The sequence below is a fragment of the Dryas octopetala genome, chromosome 4, assembly GCF_963921425.1.
Source record: "Dryas octopetala chromosome 4, drDryOcto1.1, whole genome shotgun sequence".
In the NCBI taxonomy this organism is placed as follows: Eukaryota; Viridiplantae; Streptophyta; class Magnoliopsida; order Rosales; family Rosaceae; genus Dryas; species Dryas octopetala.
Genome location: NC_141369.1, coordinates 21,205,598 through 21,228,095, shown reverse-complemented (window position 1 = coordinate 21,228,095; position 22,498 = coordinate 21,205,598). Strand labels below are relative to the sequence as shown.

Sequence of the window (22,498 nt, the reverse complement as noted above, 5' to 3'; positions counted from 1 at the left end):
TCATTTATCTAGCAGGTAACACATACAAATTGGGGGTTGAAACGGGTCAAGAGACCCAATCCCGAATCTTAATGGGCTTTTCAGCCCAACCTCAAACAGTTCAGGCTTCAGCTTATAAAACTGGTATAAAAAAAATAAAAAGAAAGGAAAAAATAAAAATCGTACGGCCAAAAATCAGGTCATTATTCCATTGAGATGGACGGTCCAAATCATTCACAGGTTTTACCTCGTGGCCAAGTTAGGAGCTCTTTGAGACTCCGAGTCTCTCTGACTGATAAAGACTCGAGCTTTCTCGGAGGGCTGTTGGATTTGATCAACTGGGTGTGTAGTAGAATGCACCATGAAGCGATTTAGAGGCTCAGAGACCTTAATCACGCGCTCTAAAGCCGTGACCGAGCTCAGGAAGAAAGCTCTGAGATCATGGGCTGCTGTTCAGGACACTTTCTTTTCGACCAAGGTACTTGCTTCTTTTTCTAATTTTTGGGTTTTCCTCTAATGGGTATCGATTAATTTTCACGGGTTCTGTTTCGTTTCGATCGTTGGCTTATGCAGTTTTGTGGGGTTTCTAAACGCTTTTTTTTTTATGAATGTTTTAGGATATATTTGAAAGGCATAAAGTGGTATTTACTGTTGGAACTTCTATAGCTTCAGTCGCCACAGCATGGATTGGTGAGTTATTTGTGAATTCCTCCTTGGCCGCTCTTTAATTCTCATTTTTGTTTGGTTTTCTGCATTTATGTTCGTTTATGATCATCAAACCAACAAAGGGTGTGAGTAAATGGTTAGTATTTTGCAACAAAATTTAGTGTGATGGATATAAATGTAGCAAACTATATACAAAATTTAGTGCCATTTTTGGCACTCCACTTCAATTGAGGGTTGAAATATGGCCAGACATTGAGGTGTAATTTGTTTGTCACCCTCACAAAATAGGGGCAAATTAAGTGTTTGTAAAACATTAGGGGTCGGACTTTGGTTGGACGAACCTGAATTCAACCTGAGCATTGGGCAATGTGGCCAAACATATTTGATAAATTTACAAACTGACATAATTAGTTACAAAAGATTCATTATAATCTAAAACATTTGGTTCTGTAATGCATTGAGGTGCAAATATCTTCCTTTACCCTTATTACTATTGTCTCTCAATAACATTGTTAGAAATGAATGCCTTATATGATACTGAATATACAACTGTGATGGGTGCAGGGTATACTATACGCCACCTACATGATTCAAAAGTTGATCAAAGGCTTGAATCTATCGAAAAAGCTGTAAGCACAGTATTGAAGTTGTTCACACTTTGCTTGCAATTCTCTATACCTTTTAACAGAGACTATGTTGTTCAATGCTTTCATAGAAATGCTTTTGGGCTATGAATCGCCCTGTAAGGAAAAGAAAAAGAAACATATTTGTTCTACTATCTGTTGTTGTATTTCTGTTTTAATCCCATTTCTGTTAATGATAATTTTGATGGTGGGATAATGCATCATGTGCGCAAGTTCTCTGCCTGAATCTTTGTAGATTGATTTTGGTTTTATTCTTGCAACTTGAAACCTACTTTTACTTGATTATGTCATTATGAGGTTCATTAAGGATGGTTTGACTTTTTTTTTTTTTTTTTTCTTTCTATACAGCTCTCCCCTTCTTATATACGTGGTCATGTTTGTTACATTTGTCTGCTTCTGTTTTTGTGGTAGGTGAAAAATAATCAGCATATTGAAGAGTCAGAATTTAGAAAGATCATTAATTCTGGAAGTACTAGTCTTCCTACATGCATAGCCACTGCCGGAACCACTTTAGTTGTCGGGTTTGTTCCTAAATCTTAATTTCCTGTCCCGAATATAATTGCTTTTCATTATGAAACTACAAATTTGAACTATTCAGAGTTGTTGTGGTTTAAGCTTTTTGTAGCATTCACCAGAATAATAAAAGTTACTATTCATGGTCAGCAATAATTTCACAAGGATTATGTTAGTTCCACCAGAGGGTTGTGGAGTTGTATGAGTCTTACATAAAGTGGCCACTTAACGAGTTTGAGATAGCTTTTCTCAGAGGTTTAACTGATATCATTGAGGATTGAAGTGCTCTTGGACTTAGAATTAAGTGATATCATTTAGTTCTTATGACATATGAGATAAAATTTCGCTTTCTTGTACCCTAGCATTGGTCCTTAAAGTATATTGGTCAAATATAATTAAAATTGGAAAATCATTATTTTCCAAAAATAGAAAAAGAAAGGCACAGAGATGTTTGAAGATTGGAACAAGATGATATGAACAGTAATGTACTTGAATCAGTCATGCTCTTAAGTCATACCTATCACTGATAAGTATTTGTCTATTTGCCTGATTGTATATTGTTATTTGCCTCTTTTTTGATTTTAAGATGACTCAGATTTAGCTTTTTGACCGCCCTTTTAGTTTCTTACGTTTCCATCTCTTTTACTGAACTGCAGCTATGCTTTGGGTTGGCGAGGTGGACGGTGGTATGCAAATAGGCAGTTCAGGAAGGAGCAGATGAAATTGTTAGGGCAAATTAAACCTAAAAGGTGGCAATTGCTTAGGCGGATAGAACCTAGAGCATGGCAATTCCAATTTCTCAAACGACCATTAATCAGACCCAGAACAACAACTGATAATGCAGTCAAATCATGTGAAAAGATAAAGGACACTCATGCCTCACATAATTTTAGAGAATCCCATCAATCTTGTTACAAAGGATAAATAATGACATGTTTTTGTTTGATGAGAAATCCCGATGGGAAATGAAAATGATTGTTCATATAGTTTTGGTCCTGTTTGAGGAGGTTTTTTGTACTGATATTTATTATAACGATATATAAATGAATCAGAATCATCTAAGGAATTGGATTTAGTATTGTCTTTCTTATTATGAATCAAGATATGCTTCAATAGTTCAATGAATCTACTTTTGCTCCCAGGTAGTACACAAGGGAAACTGCCTATACTCACAATCAGCTTGAAATTGACCCACCCATGCATTTTATTTTTATTGTTTCGGTTTCATTAAATTTGTGCACAACCTGTGTGAGAGATTTATGTTAGTGATAAAGAGGTTTTTGCGTCTGCTTGGCCATACAGGAACAAAATGTTTGAGCTCTTGTTAGTTTGATAGTTTCTCTCCATCAAAGAGCATAGGATCGGGCTTTTATGAGTTTTGACTAGTAATTCTCTTACAACCATAAAATATTTGCACATACGATAACTACTGCATGATTGCATTACCAACTTTCTAAATTAAAAAACAATCGCAGTGGCAATCCAAAGGTACCAACCTCAACGCTTATCTTAATTCTTAAGTGCAATTTTTTTATGCTTATAAGAGAATTGCTCAAGTTTCGACATTGTTTTTGTTTATGTTTGTGAAGTGTTTTTTGAAAGGAGCCTTGTGAGGGATACATAGTCTGTTACGATGCGACAATGAGTACTTCATAAATGTAGTAACTCTTTTTAGTTGTTAACCATGTGTGAAACGAGAGCGATGGGTTTTAGCTTTCAATGCCTCCATTGGCAGTACGTCTTCAACTCTTAAGATTGAGACAAAAGGAACATTATCAAAGTATACTTCTCTGGAATGAATGAGCATTTCTTGGGCTTGAAATCATCGAGGAGTTTATTGTTAAAATATGGGGTCGTGGCAGCGACGAAATCTAAGGTTGATATAGTTTTTTAGTGGTTTTAAATTATGAAAAGGGTGGGCCCCACTAGATGCCTTTGCTTAACTTTATGGTATAAACCACTAAACAATCTGTTGACGAAAAGAGGTGTGTGAGGTATTGAGGTCCTCATGTGAATACCCCGTTCTGTTTTTATCTGGTTTTCTCCACCTATAAAAAATGTCAGAACCTTAAAAATAATGTAACATATGAAGATGGCCAACATTGTAACCTCTATTATTATTCTAGTGATTCTGTTCTGTGAGTCAGCAGTTGGAACTAGAACCAAGTTATTCTCGGGAAAAGGGGTGGATGCTATTTCTGCATTGGCTGCATCTCCCAATGATGATGGTATCTGTGCATCAATGGTAGCAACACAAGGCTATGCTTGTGAAGAGCATACAGTAATGTGCCTGATTTTATTGCTGTTCAGTTTACAAGAAGTGGGATTCAGAGTGAACACTGAGTGATATAATTAATGCAGTTGCATTTGGATTTCAGGTAACAACACAAGATGGATATATTCTCAGATGCAGAGAATTCCAGTGGGAAAGTCACAGGAGGCATCAGGAAACGGGATTCCGGTACTTGTACAACATGGACTACTTATGGTGAGTAATTCTGCACCAGGAAGTTGATGTTTTGAATAGGTTCAGTAAATTGATAAGATGTAAGAGTTTATATGGTGTGGTGAGCAGGATGGGATAACATGGCTGCTGCTACCTCCAGACCAATCTTTGGCATTCCTCTTGGCGGATAACGGGTTTGATGTGTGGATTGCCAACACCCGTGGAACCAAATATAGCCGCGGCCATACATCACTCAGTCCTGATGATTCGGTAACCACATGTCATTCTCCTGTATCTCCTCTTTCTCACCACCTTAGTTTGTTTTCCATATTACATCATTTTCCTCCTTTTCTTTCAGGTTTATTGGGAATGGTCATGGGATGAATTGGTTGCTTATGATCTCCCTGCTACATTCCAGTACGTGCATGATCAAACGGGACAGAAAACTCACTATGTTGGACATTCACTGGTGAATTTCACTAAATTCTTCTGTTCTGGGTTATATGGTCTCATACTAAGTAATGGAATTATTTTTAGGGAACTTTGATTGCTCTTGGTGCTTTCTCCAAAGACCAGCTACTCAATATGTTGAGATCAGCTGTCTTACTTAGCCCGATTGCTTATGTTGCTCAGATGCCCTCACCCCTTGCAAGAACTGCTGCTGAAAACTTTATTGCTGAGGTAAGAGCAATCCCCTTTTTTTTAATCTATTTTAATTGTCCAACTGAATTCATCTCTTTTTTTAAATCTATTTTAAAACAGGCATTATACCGGGCAGATATTCGAGAATTTAATCCAAGAGCGTAAGAACCATTCTTCTTCAGTTGTTCCTTATAACCTTATGAAACTCGCTATTGCTATAAATTAGTTCACCTGAACTTTTTCAGTACTAAGATCAGGACTTGCTCTATCATGTTATATATAACTTACAAATTTGCTACAAGACTTGAAGAGTTCCAATTCAAATTTATTTGCATAAAACATGATCCATTGACATGGTTTTCCAATATCTCAAAGAGAATCCCAGTTCCAAACATAATATTCAAACCTGTTAATTTGATGAACTATATTGCTTGTTTATGTTTCCCCAATGGAATAGGGAGGCATTAGTCAAAGTTCTTAAGAATATCTGCAAGAAACCAGGTGTTGACTGTACGAACCTGTTGACTGCTTTCACAGGTAGTACACATTCCCCTAATATGTTTACAAGCACTTCAACATTCTTCTATTGACTTGGAATTTTTGGCAACTGTAGGAAAGAATTGCTGCTTAAATTCTTCCATAGTCGATCTTTTTCTAGACCATGAGCCTCAGCCATCTTCAACCAAAAACATGATCCATATTTCTCAGAGTAAGTGTTTCTAATTTCTGATGCACAAACCACTAGTGCTTTTACCATGGTAAACTCTTCAGCTAATAGTAAATCAATGCTATGAACTCAAATTCAGTCCTGTGGTTTCTGGACAGTGATAAGAGATGGGACACTTGCAATGTTTGACTACAATGACAAGGATGAGAACATGAAACACTATGGGCAGCCCACTCCTCCGGCGTATAAAATGACAAGCATTCCGAATGACCTTCCTCTCTTCCTCAGTTATGGAGGGGCAGATGCTCTTTCTGATGTCAATGATGTGAATCTGTTGTTGGACAACCTCAAAGATCATGATGGAGATAAGCTTGTGGTTCAGTACAGAGATGATTATGCTCATGCAGATTTTGTCATGGGCCAAACTGCTAAGCAAGATGTGTATGATCCTCTCCTGGCTTTCTTTAGACTTCAATGAGAACAATTTCACTTGTAAAAAAAGCCAACATTCTTGTTTTTCTTTTTGCTATTCATTCTCTTTGGTTTGCACAACCATGAGAGAGTTGTATCTAATCATACTGTACCCTGATCCTTCTTTACCAACAAAAGTCATTATACTAAATTGTTAGAATACATTGAATAAATTGTTATACTAACGTTTTCTATACATACTAAATTTTCACTTGCCAATACTAATAACATTAAAAGTGTGGGTTACTGGTCCAATTGAAGTGTGATGGCTGTTACTATTGAGGATTCACAACCCATTTAAGTGTGGGTCACTGGTACAATTTATTGACAGTTTAGGGCTCATTGCGAGTGCATCTGTTTGCAACGCTTTTGTTAAAAACACATAAAACAGTTTCATTAAAAACTTCAGTTTTAAATGAAAACACTAACAGAAAACATAAAAAGTTAAAGAAGAAGGAACTGTAAAAAAAAAAAAAAAAAAAGAGAAAAACGATGTTTTATCATTTTCAAAAAGAGGCCTGTTTTTGAAAATGATCTACCAAACATGTTTTCTTGACTAAAACATGTTTTTTTGTTTTTGAAAAAAAAAAGTTTTTGAATATTATTCTGTTACTTGAGTTTAGGCTCAATTGATTGTAATCAACATGAAATTAGCTTAGTTGATTATCTTAATTGTAATTTGCTATAATTAGCCTAATTGACTTATCATTGTAAACGTTATAAATACCTCCTTTAAATGGAAATGAATAAAATTTATTAATACTTCTTCAATTGCAATTGGAGATCAATAAAACTTATCCAATTCTCAATTTTCTACAACCGTTAAGGAAAACATGTCAAAGTTTGACCTGTCACCAGTTAAGGTTTTGGGGGGTTGCTTATTCTCATTACGAATTCATCAAAGAAAAAGGTAACTCCAAATATGGTAGAATGTGGCTGGATTCTGCAATAAATATTTTGTTTAATAGTCCAATTTATTGGCTTAATATTTTTGCAAATGGAGTTATTTGCTATAAACAGCAAAATCTTTGAGTATTGTTGCACTAAGAGACAACTAAGCTCCAAATGGCCAACCCTTCAACCACTCTACTGGTTGTGGCTCTACTTTGTGTTTCAGCAGTTGCAGCAACAAGAACTAAGCTGCACTCAATCAACAATCTGGATGATGGTATTTGCAAATCAATGGTGGAGACACAAGGCTATACTTGCCAAGAACATAAAGTAATTTTAAGTTTCAGAAAATGCCTGCCTTTAAATTCTGTCTTTTCAGTTTATATATGTCACTCTGTGTCAATATTGACCAAATTTTGTTGTCTTTTTTCATGGAACTTCTGGTGAGGTTTCAGGTAACAACAGAAGATGGTTATATCCTTGGCTTGCAGAGGATTCCAAGTGGACGGTCCGGTAATGAGCAAGCACATAAGCTACCTGTATTGTTACAACATGGGATCTTTATGGTTTGTACCTAGGCTCCATATATTAGAACTATATATTTGAGCATGTATACATTACTGGTACATACATGACATAAAGGAACTTAACAACAACTGTGAATGGTAACAGGATGCTGCAGCATGGGTACTCAATCCGCCAGATAAAGCTTTGGCATTTATCTTGGCAGATAATGGTTTTGATGTATGGCTTTCCAACGCTCGTGGGACAAACTCTAGCCGTGGACACACATCACTTAGTCCTAATGATCCGGTTCACTTTGGTTTTACAAATGTTGATCACATACAATGCCAAATGCATCATAGTCTTTTACAAATGATATCTATTATCTTCTATAATATGCAGGCTTACTGGGAATGGTCATGGGATGAACTGGCTGCTTATGATGTTCCTGCTCTATTCCACTATGTGCACAATCAAACAGGGCAGAAATTGCACTATGTTGGGCATTCGTTGGTAAAAAAAATTGTACTTTGTTGGTTGGTCTTTATAGGCACAGTTCAAGTTTTAGAATTTTGTTTGACATATATGACTGAGACTTGAAGTATTGAATTATAGGGAACTTTGGTTGCCCTTGCCGCCTTTTCCCAAGAAAAGCTGTTAGACATGCTAAGATCAGCTGCTTTGCTTAGTCCAATTGCTTATCTGGGTCATGTGCCCTCACAGTTGGGAAGAATTGTTGGTGAAACATTTTTAACTGAAGTAACACAACTCAATGAACTCTTTTGTTTTCAAATATGGATTCTGAAATTCATTGTTAGGAAAATAGAATAACTGAAAAAATATTATCTGTTTTATTTAACAGGAACTGTATTCGTTGGGTTTCCGCGAATTTCTTCCAAAAGGGTGAGATAGTGGCTTAAGCAAGCTTGCATCAGTAGTAATGGCACATGCAGACTATAACATAATTTCAGTTCAATTTGGTACAAATTTTGGATATTTTCTTCATAAGTAGGAGTGAAACCCAAGTTACTGATCCATCTGATTAGAGGGTTGAAATATTTCAAATGTTGGGAGATGATATTAATCCATCTGATTCTTGGTCACTAATTTTTTTTTCTTTTTACTCTCAAAATCCCAATAGGCAGATTGCACACCAACTTTTGGAGTTTGTCTGCAGAAGACTGGGAATTGACTGCTCCAACTTAATGGCCATTATAACGGGTAATCACAATGTTAGGATTTTTTTTTTTTTTTTTTTGTGTGGAGAAAATCACATTGTTAGGCTTGCTCATAAACACTTTAACTTGAAGTTTTTTCCTCCACTGTTGATTGCCTTGTTTTTTTTATTTTTTGCAATCAATAGGCCCAAATTGCTGCCTCAGTTCTTCAGGCGTAGATCTTTTACTTAATCATGTACCCCAGTCCACTGCAACAAAGAATGCTATGCATTTGGCTCAGAGTAAGTCTCCTTCATTTCCGGGTTCAGTAATGGTGAGCTGTAACAGCCAAAGGTCTAAAGCACAATAAAAAGCTGTAGTAGTATTTGTTTTGTAACCTTTAGTTCCTAGAAATCCTCTCCAATTATGTTCAACTCTTATGAAATTTCAACTTCTGCTTCGTTTTTATTTTGGATAGTGCTCAGAAAGGGAACCATAGAAAAGTTTGATTATGGTTTTAAAGACAGCAACATGAAGCACTACAGGCAGCCTACTCCTCCTGTGTACAACATGACGAACATTCCAAAAGAGGTTCCTCTTTTCCTCAGCTATGGAGGGAAGGATACACTTTCTGACGTTGATGACGTGAAGATTTTGCTTGACAACCTGAGAGATCATGACAGGGACAAGCTTGTAGTACAGTACAGAGAGGAGTATGCTCATATGGATTTTATTATGGGTGTGAATGCCCATCAAGTTGTATATGATCCTCTACTGGCCTTCTTCAGGCTCCATTGAGAGTTTAACCACATTCTAGAAGCTATTTTATAATGTAACTTTCTAGTTTCTACATATGATCATATATATATGTATATGCTCCTCTACATATGAGCTTTCTTATAATGTAACTTAATTTATCAGAAATAAAGTATAAATAACTCCTTTGTCACATCCAGAATCCACATAATATATGCCTACTATGCAGTTTATCCCCTTGGTACTGATATAGACTTGTGTTAAATTATGAGAATGGGGTAGGTTTCTTAGTATGAAGACATCTTGAAGAACTTCACTGTATGAAAGAATTGTGCCCCATTTTGTGTGGATAATAATATTGTTTTTACTTGGTGATCTGGCAATTGAAACAAAATAGCATATAATTAAAGTTGGAGTACAAGCCTTGTGGTTGGTAGGTTGAACATGCTTTACAAATGCCACTATGTGGCTTTAGAGGTTGAATAGGATTGGCATAAATTACAAAACAGAATATCACATATTATTTGCATCTAGATGAGCACTGTAATAGAAATGTAAGAACCTGGCTTTGGGTTTCACTTTTTACCTTCCATAATTATGAAAAGAAAAAGAACAACTATGGGTTTAGCTAGCTTTGGAATTCAAGTACATGTTACATCCACAAGACTATTTAGACAAGCAGATCTGGCTAAGCTAAATTAAAGGACCAAAAAAGCTCTCTTTTCTCTTTTCTCTCTTCTCAAAGATAGATGTTTGGCCTTAGAGTAAAATGATTCTGTGCTGCAATATGAGCTGCTATAAATGGATCATCAGCATCATTGCTTCTTGCTTGATGACCCTTTGTCCTTTTTGATGGCAAGAAAAGCTCCTCACAGTGAATAGCAGAAGGTGATGAAGCTGTGTTTACTTGGTGATCAAGTGTCCTACCAACTGAGGACCTCAACATTTTCTTCAGCTTGCGAACTAAATTGATGGCTTTCTCCATCCTCATAAGCTTCTTTGTTCTGTTTCTCATAATGTGTATCTTTAATTCTCTATCTCACTCTCTGAAGTTGGTAATGGTGGGTTTGTGTGCTTGTTTATATATATATATATAGTTGGGAGTTGAGAGAATGCATCACACGGATTTCGTACGTGTAGATGAAACTTGTTTTTTTTTTTTCTGTTATTTCATAAATGTATGAGAGCCTTGATTGGTCTCGTCTTTTTCTTGTTTTAGAACCTCTTTCAGTCTTTATCGGAGGATGTTACGTTCAGTTTGTTAGAAAAGAGAGTAAAGATTTTTGGTTTCTTAGATCACCTTATCCATCTTAGGCTAAATATGGAGAATGTTATCTCGGTCTTTTTTTTACTAATCAATGATTTAAATTGACGATTCGATAATGTCATGCATTCTAATAAATTTTGATCTATAATCACTTATTTTCATATGGAAAATCAAATATATATATTTTATCTTAATTATTGATTTCTTGTATCGTATGAGATTTATTTTTTATTTTTTTGTAGTATGAGATTAAGAATTCCATCATGGAGTTGTGTAGCAAGCCTTAGCAAACTGATTTACAACATCAATGAAAACCGATGTAGTTATACAAATCAACGGTGTCAAACAAAGAGAAAGACGAGTAACTAAGAAAGGAAACAACAAATTATTTCTAGCTTTTCAAATTTAATAAAGAAATATAAAATGTTTGTTGGATATGCCTTTGGGTTGTACCAATATTTATGTATGCATAACTGATGCAAACCATAATACCAAATATTTATCATATGATTACTTGTTTTTGGAATATTAGTTATGATATTTTAGTAGGAGAGAGAAATGAAGACAACTATTTTTTTTTTTTTTGGTCTGTGACAACTATTTTCAATAGGTCATAGTATTTATTATTTAAGACCAAATAAAACCGAATAAAAAATTAATAATACTTTTATTGCTTTATGAACAAGATAAGAGTAACCCATTAGTCCTACCCATCACGAAAATATAATAAGGAACAAAAAAGCCAATAAATTTCATGAGAAATTATGGCTAGCTGACGTGTAAATCTGCCATTGGGCAACACACGTAGCTCCTCCAGCCCAAAAACCAGCAGAGGAGGGAGGGGTTTTGTCTTCGGTGTCTCGAGAGGTTTCTGCTCTGATTCGTAGAACAAATCTCGCAGAGAGAGAGGAAGAGAGAGAGAGAGAGAGAAAGAGAGAGAGAGAGAGAGAGAGAGAGAGAAAGAGAGAGAGAGAGAGAGAGAGAGAGAGAGAGATTGAGAATGAGAATGAGAATGAGAGAGAATCAACTCCGAGCTCTGTCAACCTTCTTATCTCTATTTTTCTTCGTCTTCAGTGTCTGTGACGCACTGTACGGACCATCATCACCAGTGCTGCAGCTAACTCCCTCCAACTTCAAGTCCAAGGTAAATTTTGAACCTTTCGCAATATTTGTTGCGTACCCTTTTCAAACTTCTTTATTATTTTGCATTATGTTTTGGAATTTGTCACCATTTTGATTAAAAAAGCAACTGGGCGTTGATTCTGTTTTCATTTCAGAAGTAATTCTATTGTTGTTGGCGATCAAAAGAAAAAATTTCATTGTTGTTGAAAGCAAACATGCCTGTTGATTTTTGGCTTCCAAAAGCAAAGCAAAGTACTTTCCTTTATTGATTTTAGACTTTAAGTGTTTACTGAGCTCACTAATTTATGGGATTTATGTTATATTTGCTTCTTGACTGTGCGGACTTTAGATCTGGTTTATGGTTTCTTGGGGATTTTTGTTTTGGAAAAAGTAAGTCAATTTTGCATTGGATGGAACTTAAGTAATGCATTTGCTTAATTTCATGGCATTCATGCTAATATGGGTTAGCAAGTTTTGACTTATTGGGTTAATTGTTTACTCCCAAGATAGTATTTTACTTGCTAGATTAAGAAATTGTTTGAAGGTGATTATTATTTTCGTTTGTGATCTCTTGGGTGATCAATAAAACATTGGATCATTACAGAATCTGACTGATATTGCTTTGAACTGAATCCTTTGGGATGGCCGCAGGTTCTGGACTCGAACAGAGTTGTTCTGGTTGAATTCTTTGCGCCATGGTGTGGACATTGTCAAGCTCTAACACCTACATGGGAGAAGGCGGCTACTGTCTTAAAGGGTGTGGCTACAGTAGCAGCTCTTGATGCTGATGCGCACAAGTCCCTTGCTCAGGTTTTCCCCAGTTACTCTTTAAAAAGTTAATCGGATCTACTATTTGCCTGTGCTATCCAAGATTCCAAATAAAAATACGTTAGAATTAAAATGATTTGGATTGTGGTGGTGGATTTCAGTCCTATGAATGCCAAGCTAGTTGGCATTGCTAACTGCGGTCTTGCATGAAAAATCATTCCCTGTTTTATGAAAATTTCATAGTATATGGAGAAGTCAATCTGAAGATTTTATGGTTTATATTTTCAGGTTGTTTACTAATACCTAAATTTTGTGTGGGGGTGTCTTTGTGTTTGATTGCTCTATAGGAATATGGGATTAGAGGATTTCCAACAATAAAGGTGTTTGTACCGGGAAAACCTCCAGTTGACTATCAGGGAGCAAGGGAGGTGAAACCCATTGCAGAATTTGCACTTCAACAGGTTTGTCATAATCTCTTGTACAAATGCTTTTTATTTTACTAATTTCTTTCTTTGTTTGTAATATTGGTTGAAATTGAATTCAGTATCATTTGTGGATGCTTTTATGAATAGAGATAGCTTCTTGCACTCATATCTGCTCCCCAATGTCTTAGTTTGCCTTAGTTAACTTATTCATGGGATGGTTGGATAGTCATGATATTTGTCTCACTTGGCTATAAAATATTCTTGCATAGAATGCAGTGAAGTATTAGTATATGTGACATTGTGTTGGTCTAGTACAGATAAAGGTGCTATTGAAGGAACGATTGAATGGAAAAGCAACAGGAGGATCAAGTGAAAAATCTGAGCCTAATGCTTCAATAGAATTAAATTCCCAGAATTTTGATGAACTGGTGCTTAAAAGTAAAGAACTCTGGATTGTGGAGTTCTTTGCACCTTGGTGAGTGTTTTTCATTAGTATGATCTTATAAGCTATTTTCAGATAATGATCCATCAGTCTATTATATGAGTATAAATTGCACCTATGTATAAAATTATTGACATCCTTCCAATTTAAAAGGTGTGGGCACTGCAAAAGATTGGCACCCGAGTGGAAGAAGGCCGCTAAAAACTTGAAGGGGAAGGTGAAGTTGGGACATGTTGACTGTGATGCAGATAAGGTAACTTTGGTTTCAGGCGGTGACTGGGAGTATCATTATCATGTTTTTATTTCTTTTATTGTATGGTTCTAATGAGTTGCATTACCAGTCTCTAATGAGCAGGTTCAATGTTCAAGGATTCCCAACCATATTGGTATTTGGAGCTGACAAAGATAGCCCACTTCCTTATGAGGGTGCAAGGTCTGCTTCAGCCATTGAATCATTTGCTCTTGAACAACTGGAAACAAATGTGGCACCTCCTGAAGTGACTGAGCTAAATGGACCTGTAAGCTCTTAGCTTCCTACCAATACTTTAGCCTGTGTGAAACCATAACTGGGGGACTAAAGCTTTGCCATGATCTTCCCTTGTAGGATGTCATGGAAGAGAAATGTGGTTCAGCTGCCATTTGTTTTGTGGCTTTCCTACCTGATATCTTGGATTCCAAGGCAGAAGGGAGGAACAAGTACATTCAGCAGTTATTATCCGTTGCAGAGAAGTTCAAAAGGAGTCCCTATAGGCGAGTTTTTTGGGAGTTCTCTCTCTCTCTCTCTCTCTCTCTCTGTGTTTAAATATCAAATTATATCTGCGATATTGCGTACATCTCAAATTTAAAGTGAAAATATCTGCAATAATGGATAAAGCACCTCCAATGAAAACTGTTTGGCTTGAGACACTGAATACTTTGTTACTGAAATTGAATGTTCATGTATATTGCAGCTATGTCTGGGTAGCAGCTGGTAAGCAGCCAGACCTTGAAAATCGTGTAGGTGTTGGTGGATACGGATATCCAGCATTAGTGGCCTTAAATGTGAAAAAAGGTGCTTATGCCCCACTTAAAAGTGCATTCGAGCTTGATCAGATTATGTAAGTCTTCTGCCTCTAGCTGATCTGGAACCACACCCTTTACCCTTGCAATGAATAAAACAAATTAATAAATGCAATTTTGTTTCTCAGAGAATTTGTGAAGGAGGCTGGCCGTGGAGGAAAAGGAAACTTGCCTCTGGAAGGCACCCCAAACATTGTGAAGATCGAAGCATGGGATGGTAAAGATGGAGAGATCATTGAAGAGGACGAGTTCTCCCTTGAAGAACTCATGGGAGAAGATAGTAAGAGCAAGGATGAGTTGTGATAAGTTTAGAGAATTGTAGTAGAGAGAGAAAATGTGTATCAGGCTAAGATTGATTTTGGAGGACATTACAAGCGAATGTTGGTCTTGCTAGTCAGTGTTTCTGTATTTAAATGACGTTTTAAACAGAGTGCGAGGGCTCTCTTTTGTTCTCTTCTTTGTTCCCAAGATATATTATGATACCCTTGAAAGGGTTCATTACTTCATTGTTCAGGAACGTCGTTTCATAGCAAAGTAGTATTTAGGAGCGCCATATTTTGGAGCAATTCTTCTCTGCGACTCACTTCCTCGAAATTTATGTATGGGGCCCACAAATGGTTAGTGAGATTAAACCTCTATACCTTGTCTCATTCCAAAGGCTTTTTTCTATAATTTCTCCACTACCTGGATGAGTACTTTAGTTTTTGGATATATGAGTGAGATTGAACCCATAACTTGTCTCAATCCAAAGGCTTTTTTCCATTCTCTCAATATTGGAATAGGTCCAGGGTTAGACGAGTCATCCCCTTGTCTATGATACTAGACTGCTATTGCTTTTCGGATTTGTGCATTTTTAGCTTGCTTTAGTCCGGAAACTTCTTAAATTATGAAGAAAAAAACACGGGAAGATAACAAAAAGAGAAACATGGCTGAGCTAAAACGCGTCTGAGGAACTACGTTTTTGCCTAATCAGTGAAAACTCACAAATTTTGCAACTTGTTATCTGATCCATTGGATATTAACCACGTAGCACCTAACCCCTCCTGTTGGATCCACAGTAGAAAAATGCGAATCTCCTATACATTCTACAGCTTCTAAGCACACCCGCTTCTACCTATTACAGAATTTCTCCTTGGACATCCAAGTAAAAAAAAAAAACCACCATTCTTTGGTTGAGATTCTTGGAAAATTGGATGGGGTTTTTAAAAGTTGATATTTTCTATCCTCCATAAGCATTCTTTTCTCAATGATGAATCTGTAAATATGGCCTTGATAAAATCTTCTACCTGCAAAAATACAGAGCTTATAAAAACGGTGACAAATTCATAGAACAGGAAGCCCAACAAAAGAATGTGGTCTAGTGAAATCATACCTCTGACGATGTAAAACCACAGCGGCGCAATTCTGTACTTTCCCAAGCTGCTGTGATGGATTTTAGAGGCATATCTAATAATTCTGAAGAAATTAAACACAAAATGAAAAAGGGCATCAGGAATCTATTGCAGGACATCTAATAGATCTCTACTGAATCGTGAAATTTGAGCATCAGACAGAATACATGCCTGCCAATTTACGAATTTTACATAATGATGGTATGAGGTCATCAAGAGTGCATGTGATGCCCTCTTGTGACTTCTCTACTTGGAGAGCAGCCAGGGACTCCAACAAAGAAGTTAGGCTTTCCAGCATCAAATGAATCAGTCTTTGGAGCTAGGAACATAGATACAACGTTTTAGATAGCTGCTGAAAGATAAGCATCAAAAGTACAAGAACTGGATATGAAGGCTGATAGATTGTACCTCTAATGTTTCTTCTGCTGCCATATCATCTAACAGGAGTATGTCTTTTGCAATCCTAGAAAAAACTGACTCTATAACCATACACATGCTTCTCTTGTAAGTTGAAGGCAACAAGAGTGGCTCCCATATAATACGTACTTTCTCCAGAATAAAAACAACCTGATCAAGATATATTTAGCCATAACTCACTAGAAAAAAGAAAGGCCAAAAAGTGTCATTAAAGTTTACAGAAAGGCTACCTGATCTATACTAAATTTTGCAGATTGAAAGTGGTGCATTTGATGGGTATTCTGGAACCCGTCAGCGCCATCTAGTGCCTGATAAATAACAAAATTTGCTGACACGTGAACAGAAAATTGCAAGTTCATAAAATGAACTACATAACTTTTTGAATCTCATATGAACTGGAACATTTCAGCAAAATTTTACCTCTCTCAAACTATTAATAACAAGTTGAATTTGCCTATGAAGTATTTCCTCTGCCAGTTGATGAAATCTTGGAGCTATATCAACAAACACAGCATGTTCTTTGATGGAACTCGGAAAGTCTGAGCGATACTGTGACAAAAGAGTACAATTGTATGAGCCGACAAAAGATCTAGATGTTACATGAAAGTTAAAAGTTAAACGTCCTTTTTATTATACCTTTTTCTTCAGAAACAGTTCAGATTAAATGAATTCCACTATTAAAAAAAATACAAAATCATGGTATTGGGATCTTTAAGTTGTGTATCCCAGAAATAGTGGACTGCCGTTCTTTGGCACATATTAGGAAATCATTTTTGTATTGGATATTGGGACACATCATATTAGAGTAATTATAGATGCATGCGATGGTTGTGAGAGAATAAATTCTACAAATTAACAGCTCATTATGATTTCTCATGCATACCTCAAATGCAAGCCCAAGTATCTCCTGAGATAGATAAAGGCAATCATTGTGTATGAGAACAGCAACCTGGTTGATGCCATCAAGCTGCCTCTCTAGCTTCATAAGTGAAGAGAGAAGATTACTAATATAAAAATTATGCATAAATTGTGTATGAAAAATCACCAAATATTAAAATATGCAAAACTAAGACATCATCACAGAGCTCTGGAGAAGTGAAAAGAAACCAAATAAGTAAACTCGATAAAGATTTACAAGAGTAGCTACAAACTGAGATAGGATGTTACGTTCAATCACAAGAAAGAATTTACTTCAGTTAAATTACTAAGAATAATTTTTGTGGTTTGTAAAGTTCATAAGAAAACAACGTAAGGGGTAATACAGATTCTTAGCTTCGTTTAGCAAATGCAAACACAAAAAGGTTTAGTAGGTAATGCTTTATACTACTGGTTTTCATGCACTAACCTTGACAGGAATCACAACTTGATAGAGAAGTAGAGCATCCCTAGCAGCACGATAGAACTCCAAAGCAACTCTTGGGGATGACAAGCAAACATCCTGAACATACCATACCAATCACAGTCGTGGTCTTAAAATAATGGTAATTTATGTGAAGAATCATTAAGGAAAGATATGTGCAACTTAAGAGAAAATGCTTTTATCATGAAAAATGAAATCATGAAGTCCTTATTACTACAATACCTTGTAGGATCAGCATATCAATTTTTATAACTTTATAGACCTTAAAATTTTAATAATTTTTTTGGCATTTGTTTTTTGGGTTCTTTCACATCTTATCTACAGTTTCCAGAATACGTTCTTTTCAATCTGTAACAATGTTGGAGAAACTATAGTTGATCGTGCCTGGCAGCCTGACTTAGATGATATAAAAGTCATGACTCAAACAACAAAAGAAAAAAACCTGCCAGCCTTGAGCCACAAATTAGTGTTTGCATATCAAAACATAGAGGAAAGTCATTTATTTTTCAGTTCTGCGACATTTAAAGGGGAAAATCCAATTATTATATATTTTGATCCAAATACCTTAAGTGTCTGATGCACTAGCTTCATCAGTTCAATTGCTGCTTTAGACACCACACACCTATCCGACAGAAATAGCAAATCAACATATTCAGGAGTTTTGGCAGCAATCCTGTCATTCTTACCATTCTTTGTATACTCCTGTGGAAAAGATATATTATTCAGAGGCTAACATATCAACACAGCTACAAATGTATTCAAGCTAGTCTTAGAAGCTTACTTGAGGAACAGCAAAATCACATTGTAGAAGTAGATTTCTAGCTTTTGCCAAGATTTCTGTCTTCTTCCTGGTTGCGAAGTGAACCTCGACATTTTCAGCAAAATTGCTTAACTGGTTATCTTGGTTATCAGATGCTGAAATAAACTTCATTTCCCTTAAAGCAGTCTCAAATTCAGAAGTACATTTAATGATTTTCAGAAAGTCAGCAAGTTTTGAAGCATCTTGAGGGACAACCTGAAACAAAAATCAGGCAAAATGAAAAATGCCATGAACCAGATATGCAAGCAACAAAACTAACAAATACAATAATGAAGTAAATTTTGAGTATTCAGTGAAATTCCTATACTTTTTGCTTAGAGTGGCAGCAAAAATGTAACCCCTTACTAATAACAAGACCTCAAAAACGGCTAATAATAACCTTGTTCCATGTAAGGCACTCCCAAAAACTAGATGCAAGTTGCAACCAACATGCCAATAACCATAAGGTCCGTAACAATGAAGCAAACGTAGAAAAAAAAAATTCAAGACACAATCAGTTTTTTATATATTTTTTTCATTGCAGTATGTATAAACTGAAATAGAATTGATTGGCCTAATGGTAGGATTTAGGATCCATGATTAACCACCTATTTGCGGGATCATACTAAAATTAAATAGTGCACAATAGATTTCAAATGAACTAATAGAAAGGGAAAGGAGGATGGCGAAGAGTTAAAAGGAACAACCTTAGAAAGAAAATTAGAAATAATTAACTCTGAAATCCTTGGCCAGGTCAATCTTCCAAAGCATTGAATCCAAGAACCATCTTGAAGGCAAATGTATTTGTTAATAAACTTGATAACCTGAATAATCCCAGAATAGATAGCCTCACCATCCATTTTTTCAATCTGAATATCAAAAGGAAAAATGTCAATGCAACAATTACAGAACCCAGACAGTACTAATTTGTGGAATACATTAAATTGATAAACTAACTGATGTTTTTTCCTATTGTTATGAATATGGTGCAAGAGATGACAATGCATAGTAATAAATCAATACAGTAAACTGAGCTGAACCTATTTCCCCCACACAATACATGTTCTACCAATAAAAATTTAGACAAGATTGCATGTAAAATTTACCTTAGGATCATTGGATGGTCCAATGTTTAGTATCGCCTCTGTCATTACTTGTGAGTCTGGCTTCAACTCTACTACAAAGGACACTGGTGCTCCAAAATTTAGAGCTGGAGAGATAACATACTTGATCATCAAGTCGGCTACTTTAGCAAGCCCATAATCCAAAATGCCAACCACCTACAAAATCGCCCTCATAAAATCAGAAAACATAAATCCTTGCAAGGCCCATTGTGGTCATTCCATAAGGCCAACAATAATTTGAATTGCTGAATTTCGTTTAGTTCAAAACATTACAAGGCTTCAAATGCGTCTACTTGTACTCTAACTGTAAGTTAACCACTCGAATTTATAGTCAATATAAAGGGGAAGGAACACAGGGTATTGACTTTAACTTACATCCAAAGCTTCTAAAACTGTACGGAGCTCAATCCCATCGTTTCCATTGATGCTTAGTGCATACTTGACTCGGATTCTATTAGCTTCACGTTCAAAACGCACCGCATTTTCCATGAACCTCACTAGCACCTCTTGAATCTACAAACCCAAACCGAATTCCTCTAAAAAACACAATCACAAGCTCAAATAAAAATCAACAATAAAACAATCACGTTTCACTGAAACAACGACAATATTCCACCATCTTATTATTAAATTTTATCTCATTTTCGTTATTTTCTCGTCAACCAAACAGAAAAGGAGTCTCGTTTTACCTCCTCGAAGCACTCTGACCACTCCTTCCTCAGCAAGCTATACACCACCGGCTCTTTCTCATCGACCCGATCATCATCTGAAACTCTAAGAGCCTTCTTCAGCTCCCTCACTTCCTCAGCGGAGAATCTCAGCCGTCCATTCCTCAACGCCTCTCTAGCACCCTTCAATTTTTCACTTATTTCCAGTATTGCCCTCACCAACTCCAGCAACACCCTCTTCTCCCTCGCCTCCTTCGTCTTGGCGCTCATCTGCTTCATAATCTGCCCGATCTCCGCCTCGACCGGGCGGTCGGAAATCAAATCGAGGAGCCGGACGACGTCGTCGGAGATTTGGTGGGAGTGGGAAACGGCGTCGTTGCAGAGGGCGAAGAGGTTGGCGAAGTCTTGGTGGTGGGAGAGGAGGTAGGATTGGATTTTGGATTTGATTTGGAGGGAGTGGGAGTCGAGGCGTTGGATGAGGAGGCGGAGATCCGGTGCGGACAGAGGTGTCGTGGGGTCGCTGAGGTCCTGCGCCGACAGGAGCTCTCGGACGTTGATTGAGTCGAACAGGGCGTCCATATCGGCGAATCGGACGGCAAGGAGTGTACAAGGTGGGAGTGGAGGAATGTAGTTTGTATCGGAGTGGTGGAAGAAGAAGAAGGAATAGGTGGGAGTTGGGGAGGTTTTAGGCGGAGAGTGATAACTTACGCCGGGAGTGTTGGTCAGTTGGTGGTGACATGGTGTTGAGTTTGGGGCTGTTACCGTTCGCGGGGAAGTTTTGGGTTTAGCTTTGGGCCTATTGCCTATGTGGACGTCCCTCGAAGAGAGCTACTTACCAGGCTTGGTGGGCCAAGTTTGGACTTAAAATATTTTAATGGTTAAATGTCGCAAAGCCCAAGAATGTATTGAAGCTTGTATGTCGTGTACTTCTTCACCTATTACCTTTTTTTTTTTTTTTGGCTTATTCACATCATTGCTCCTTGTGAGATACACTTTTTTTCACTTTGCCCCCTGAAACTTAAATCCTCTCAGTTTGCCATCTAAATTTCACACAGTTGTTGCAAAAGACCCTATACCATTAACTCTGTCAATTTTTCCGTTAAAATAGCTGACGTGGCACCAATATAGCATGTGTGAGACATTTTTCTAGTTATGTAAGATCCATGTGGACAAAAAAAATTATAAAAAATTGACATGGATCTTATTATTTTTTAGTTTAAAAATTATTTTTTATTATTTTTTTTGTTCACATGGATCTTACATAACTAAAAAAGGGTCTCACTCATGCCAAATAGGTGCCACGTCAGCTATTTTAATGAAAAACTTGACAGAGTTGACGGCATAGGGTCTTTTGCAACAACTGTGTGAAGTTCAGGTGGCAAACTGAGAGAATTTAAGTTTCAGGGGACAAAGTGAAAAAAAGTGTATCTCACATGGGGCAATTGTGTGAATAAGCCTTTTTTTTTTGAGTTAAATGCTTCAATTTCTTTATCAAGAATCTGTTTATATACGCCGGCAATCCCTACCATAGAGGTCCAAATCTCTAATAAGTTGAAGCACCGCAATAACATGGTTGCTTATAAAGCTAAGTATGCTCTATCTATCATAGTATCATGTATTTGGCAATATGGTATATTGGTGTGTATTGAGAATGGTAGAGGTGTAAATTCATTATCAAATCAACCGATAATATCAAAATCCGACAAAAACACTCAAGCAATTTGCTAGTAAGATGCTCTAATGTGTTACAAAATTTCACTAATGATCTAATTAAAGGAATAATTGAAACTAAAGTATCGAACTGAGTATTACAAAGTTGATGTTTGATTTGATTTACATAGTTGAGCTAATTTCAAGCTTGCTTAATTTTGCTTGAATATTTCCTTATAATCTTGAGTTCAGATTTGTATGTAGAACGAGTTGATAAGTAGTGTTAAACATTTTTTTTTAAAGCTAAAACTATAGGTCTTACATGACAAGTCAGGCTCGATAGTGCTAGTCAAATTCAAACCATTTTGACAAAATTTAAGTTGCTTACAAGCATTTTAGGAAGAGTTAATCAAACTCGAACTATCTCGTGACAAATTTAAATTGTTTACAAGCGTTTTAGTAAGAACTAGTCAAACGCAAACTATCTCGTGACAATATTCAAATTGCTCACGAGCGTTTCAATAAGAGCTAGTCAAACTTGAAGTATCTTGTGACAAAATTCAAATTGCTCGTATGCTTTATGAAATTAAAGTATAAGAACTCATTAAATGAAAATTTAATCTTAACAAACTCTATTAGGCACTTACCTAAAAACAAAAATTTGACTAAA

The 22,498-nt window shown here is 36.4% G+C and overlaps 4 protein-coding genes and 1 pseudogene across 6 annotated transcripts; 4 read left to right on the top strand and 1 right to left on the bottom strand.

Moving 5' to 3' along the window:
- The first annotated feature begins 232 nt into the window (after positions 1–232).
- Positions 233–2,877, top strand: LOC147288074 (triacylglycerol lipase-like protein). The gene is given in 6 exon segments (XM_086241207.1): positions 233–457; positions 597–669; positions 1,210–1,274; positions 1,701–1,810; positions 2,459–2,690; positions 2,692–2,877. Coding segments are annotated over 6 exon segments (636 nt in total). The 5' UTR covers positions 233–340; the 3' UTR covers positions 2,731–2,877.
- Positions 2,878–3,813: 936 nt separating this feature from the next.
- LOC147288073 (triacylglycerol lipase 2-like) lies at positions 3,814–6,233 on the top strand (annotated as a pseudogene). The gene is made up of 9 exons (XR_015121823.1): positions 3,814–4,083; positions 4,181–4,290; positions 4,378–4,518; positions 4,607–4,717; positions 4,786–4,929; positions 5,011–5,051; positions 5,348–5,427; positions 5,504–5,599; positions 5,716–6,233. The product of XR_015121823.1 is annotated as a triacylglycerol lipase 2-like (transcript).
- An 860-nt stretch (positions 6,234–7,093) lies between these two features.
- Positions 7,094–9,378, top strand: LOC147288072 (triacylglycerol lipase 2-like). Of its 2 annotated transcripts, none has more exons than XM_086241631.1 (9): positions 7,094–7,249; positions 7,375–7,485; positions 7,592–7,732; positions 7,826–7,936; positions 8,039–8,182; positions 8,286–8,307; positions 8,549–8,644; positions 8,787–8,882; positions 9,059–9,378. In XM_086241631.1, the coding sequence occupies exons 1-9, from the start codon at positions 7,094–7,096 to the stop codon at positions 9,376–9,378; spliced, it is 1,197 nt and encodes a 398-aa protein (XP_086097757.1). The 2 variants fall into 2 exon arrangements, with proteins under 2 accessions (XP_086097757.1, XP_086097756.1); XM_086241630.1 differs by having other exon boundaries at positions 8,286–8,326; positions 8,565–8,644.
- A 2,098-nt stretch (positions 9,379–11,476) lies between these two features.
- LOC147288071 (protein disulfide isomerase-like 2-3) lies at positions 11,477–14,925 on the top strand. The gene is made up of 9 exons (XM_086240638.1): positions 11,477–11,747; positions 12,377–12,535; positions 12,841–12,954; positions 13,236–13,393; positions 13,514–13,613; positions 13,702–13,878; positions 13,965–14,110; positions 14,311–14,457; positions 14,548–14,925. Exons 1-9 carry the CDS (start codon positions 11,604–11,606, stop codon positions 14,720–14,722), a joined length of 1,320 nt encoding a protein of 439 aa, XP_086096764.1. The 5' UTR covers positions 11,477–11,603; the 3' UTR covers positions 14,723–14,925.
- Positions 14,926–15,406: 481 nt separating this feature from the next.
- On the bottom strand, positions 15,407–20,918 carry ATZW10 (centromere/kinetochore protein, putative (ZW10)). The gene is made up of 14 exons (XM_086240419.1): positions 20,200–20,918; positions 19,886–20,023; positions 19,493–19,666; positions 19,094–19,255; positions 18,369–18,602; positions 18,152–18,289; positions 17,573–17,665; positions 17,111–17,206; positions 16,648–16,776; positions 16,458–16,535; positions 16,219–16,377; positions 15,982–16,129; positions 15,792–15,874; positions 15,407–15,705 (listed from the first exon to the last, which is right to left on the bottom strand). Exons 1-14 carry the CDS (start codon positions 20,755–20,757, stop codon positions 15,622–15,624), a joined length of 2,274 nt encoding a protein of 757 aa, XP_086096545.1. The 5' UTR covers positions 20,758–20,918; the 3' UTR covers positions 15,407–15,621.
- Positions 20,919–22,498: the final 1,580 nt, after the last annotated feature.

Excerpts from the sequence above, each read along its gene's own strand:
- LOC147288072 (XM_086241630.1), top strand. The coding sequence starts at position 7,094 with ATGGCCAACCCTTCAACCACTCTACTGGTTGTGGCTCTACTTTGTGTT. Across the intron at positions 7,486-7,591 it reads TACAACATGGGATCTTTATG|GATGCTGCAGCATGGGTACT; the intron begins GTTTGTACCTAG and ends GAATGGTAACAG. Across the intron at positions 8,327-8,564 it reads CGCGAATTTCTTCCAAAAGG|GCAGATTGCACACCAACTTT; the intron begins GTGAGATAGTGG and ends AAATCCCAATAG.
- ATZW10 (XM_086240419.1), bottom strand. The coding sequence starts at position 20,757 with ATGGACGCCCTGTTCGACTCAATCAACGTCCGAGAGCTCCTGTCGGCG. Across the intron at positions 16,777-17,110 it reads TACTTGGGCTTGCATTTGAG|TATCGCTCAGACTTTCCGAG; the intron begins GTATGCATGAGA and ends CTTTTGTCACAG. Across the intron at positions 16,378-16,457 it reads CAAAATTTAGTATAGATCAG|GTTGTTTTTATTCTGGAGAA; the intron begins GTAGCCTTTCTG and ends TATCTTGATCAG.
- LOC147288071 (XM_086240638.1), top strand. The coding sequence starts at position 11,604 with ATGAGAATGAGAATGAGAGAGAATCAACTCCGAGCTCTGTCAACCTTC. Across the intron at positions 11,748-12,376 it reads CCTCCAACTTCAAGTCCAAG|GTTCTGGACTCGAACAGAGT; the intron begins GTAAATTTTGAA and ends GGATGGCCGCAG. Across the intron at positions 14,458-14,547 it reads TTCGAGCTTGATCAGATTAT|AGAATTTGTGAAGGAGGCTG; the intron begins GTAAGTCTTCTG and ends TTTGTTTCTCAG.